Genomic DNA, 2,503 nt, shown 5'->3' on the forward strand with positions numbered 1-2,503 from the left:
CATAAAATATTGATATTAGGACTTATTCTTAAAGACTGTTAGCAGATGACACTAAGGAAACTATTTAGTTAACATATTTCTCTTTCCCATCTTAAGAACCTTTTGTAAAGTCTTACCGTATCATCAAGACCATCTATATGCAAAACCACTGTTTTGGCACGTTTGTTTGTAGTTCCCAGAAAGAACTGAGCTTTCCTTCGACGTGAATTCATTTCATTGAAACTATCACTATCTGCCATATTGGAAGACTGAAGAATGTCATAGATTTCAGAAGCCAGCAGTTTTGTTTCTCCAGGAGTTGTAGTCCTTGAAAAGAAATATATAAATTAATAAATTAGTCTTGTCTCTTCTACTGATTCTGTAATATTAGTCCTCAAGTTTGCAAAGACTTGTTTATTTCATTCTGATGTTCAATTTAAAAGAAATACCAGTGAATCCTAGAATAATCAGTAATGCAGAAGTACCTACTCTATAATAAAGTCTTCACATTTTCTTTTAAACCCATTGTTCATTGAGATTCAAAACTCATCACTACAATGGTATTAAAGCACTTTTAATCGAGATCGTTAATTAAATAGGAAATCAACTAAAAAGATCAGGATATAACAAGTCCCTGGATTAACACTCACATTCAACTCTCAATTTAAAAGTACTCTGACCTTCAATTAAATATAAAAATCCAAAGTGAGAAAACAAATTCGAAATCACTCAGAGTTATTTCAATAAAAAGATTTCTTAGTAAATTCAAACTGATTCTTTCTTAATTCATATTTTTTACGTCTTTTACGAAACATGTATCATAAAACTCAAACAACATTTTTATTCTTAAACTTATAAATCCTGCTATAGATCCTCACATAAACAACTAGTGAGATGCCGTCCAACAGAACTTTCTGCATTGAAGAAATGTTTTTTTATCTGTACTGTCCACTCAGATGTGGCTATTGAGCACCTGAAATGTGTCAAGCCCAACTAAAGAAATAAACTTTATTTACTTTCAATTTAAATAGCCACATGTGGCAAGTGGCTACCAAATTGGACAGCAGAGATCTAATGATTCTTATTAACTGAATTAACAATATGTACACACAGAACTATAAGAAAATAGTACTCATTTCACCTATAAATGGCCTCAATTAAGTCCAAACCATTTCATATACATTCAAGGCCTCTAAAATCTGTCCTCCACCAACTAAGGTTTACCAACATATCACTGTGTCCTTTTTTATAAATGCCTCTCTTTCAAACTCTTATTTCTCCCCTGAAGGCTCAGTTCACCCACCATCATTTTATGAAGCCTCCCCCTGCCCAACACCTCATTCATGCTTCTGAATTCAAAGTATCATCATGCTTGTCCGTATACTACTGATCTTAATTTTCTATTTCTTTCTCTTCAAGAATAGGGGTGTATTCCCTCTGTACCTTCCACAAAGCCTAACAAAATTTTTTTGCAATTCATTTGTTTACTGAATGAGCAAGAATACTTCAATTTCTGATATTCAAACCGTACACATCCTAGCTATAAAGACCTTCTCTTCCAGGGGTGCTAATCTGGCAATTTTCCAGGCTCTCAATTCACTATGCCAGGTGCTTTTTTGGCGCCATTGCTGACTACAAACATCAATTACTTTGAATGATTTTGGCTCTATATTGCAGGAAGCTATGAAAAGACTTTTTTTTTTTAGATGTCTCAGCACTTTTCCAATAACTATTTTACAGTTTATTGAAGAAGTCACTGCAGTTCTGAGATATTTTAAATACTAGGCAACCACAAGTTGTAAAGAATATGAGGACATTAGTTAGAGGCACTCATGAATTTAAGAGGAAAAAACTACAAAAAAAGCTACGGAAAAAAAAAAAAAAACCCTGGGTGACTATTTTCTCAATTATAGAGCTAGAACCATTCCAGATTCACAGGAAAGATAATCTGTACATCTAATGGATTCCTTAGGGCTTTAGGGCTTAATTCTCTCATAAATCTGTTCTACTAGTTCCCATACCAGTGGTAAGAGAGGAGAGAAACTGCCACTTATTCAAAAGAACAATTTGCACAGATGACACATGTGCATTTATGACTGCCTGTACAGCTACAGAGGCTACTCATACTTTGTTAGAAAGTTGAGGATTTACAATAAAATTATCCCCTATACAGGTATTATGATTTTACAATAAAATTAACTTCATCTATAGAATCATACAGACTATGCCTATTTAGATATAACAATTACAGATGACAGATTAGCAAAAATGGTTAAATGAAATAACTACTCCCACCACTGCCATTTTTAACATCCTTATTTCAGTTTCAAAGTTTCATCATTTTCATACAGTAATAAATTTCTTTCTGGAAGATTTTCAATTTCTATCTACTTAAAACCAAAAGATTTTAAAAGGATAACATAATCAAAGCAACATGACGATCTCACTTATTTTAAGTATGTTCTTCTGGTGTACCTCAGAACTAAACTTTATTGCTAGTCTTCCTGTGAAATAGTTAAGAGAA

The 2,503-nt window shown here is 32.9% G+C and overlaps 1 protein-coding gene across 1 annotated transcript in view; it reads right to left on the reverse strand.

Annotated features, from left to right (window-relative positions):
- Window positions 1-2,503, reverse strand: part of ARMC1 (armadillo repeat containing 1) — a 32,837-nt gene that overhangs the window by 12,220 nt on the left and 18,114 nt on the right. The window contains exon 4 of the mRNA XM_011364586.2: window positions 117-306. Within this exon, the coding sequence (XP_011362888.1) occupies window positions 117-306 (190 nt within the window). The remainder of the gene's footprint in view (window positions 1-116; window positions 307-2,503) is intronic.

This window comes from Pteropus vampyrus, unplaced genomic scaffold (assembly GCF_000151845.1).
Source record: "Pteropus vampyrus isolate Shadow unplaced genomic scaffold, Pvam_2.0 Scaffold99, whole genome shotgun sequence".
NCBI classification, from domain to species: Eukaryota; Metazoa; Chordata; class Mammalia; order Chiroptera; family Pteropodidae; genus Pteropus; species Pteropus vampyrus.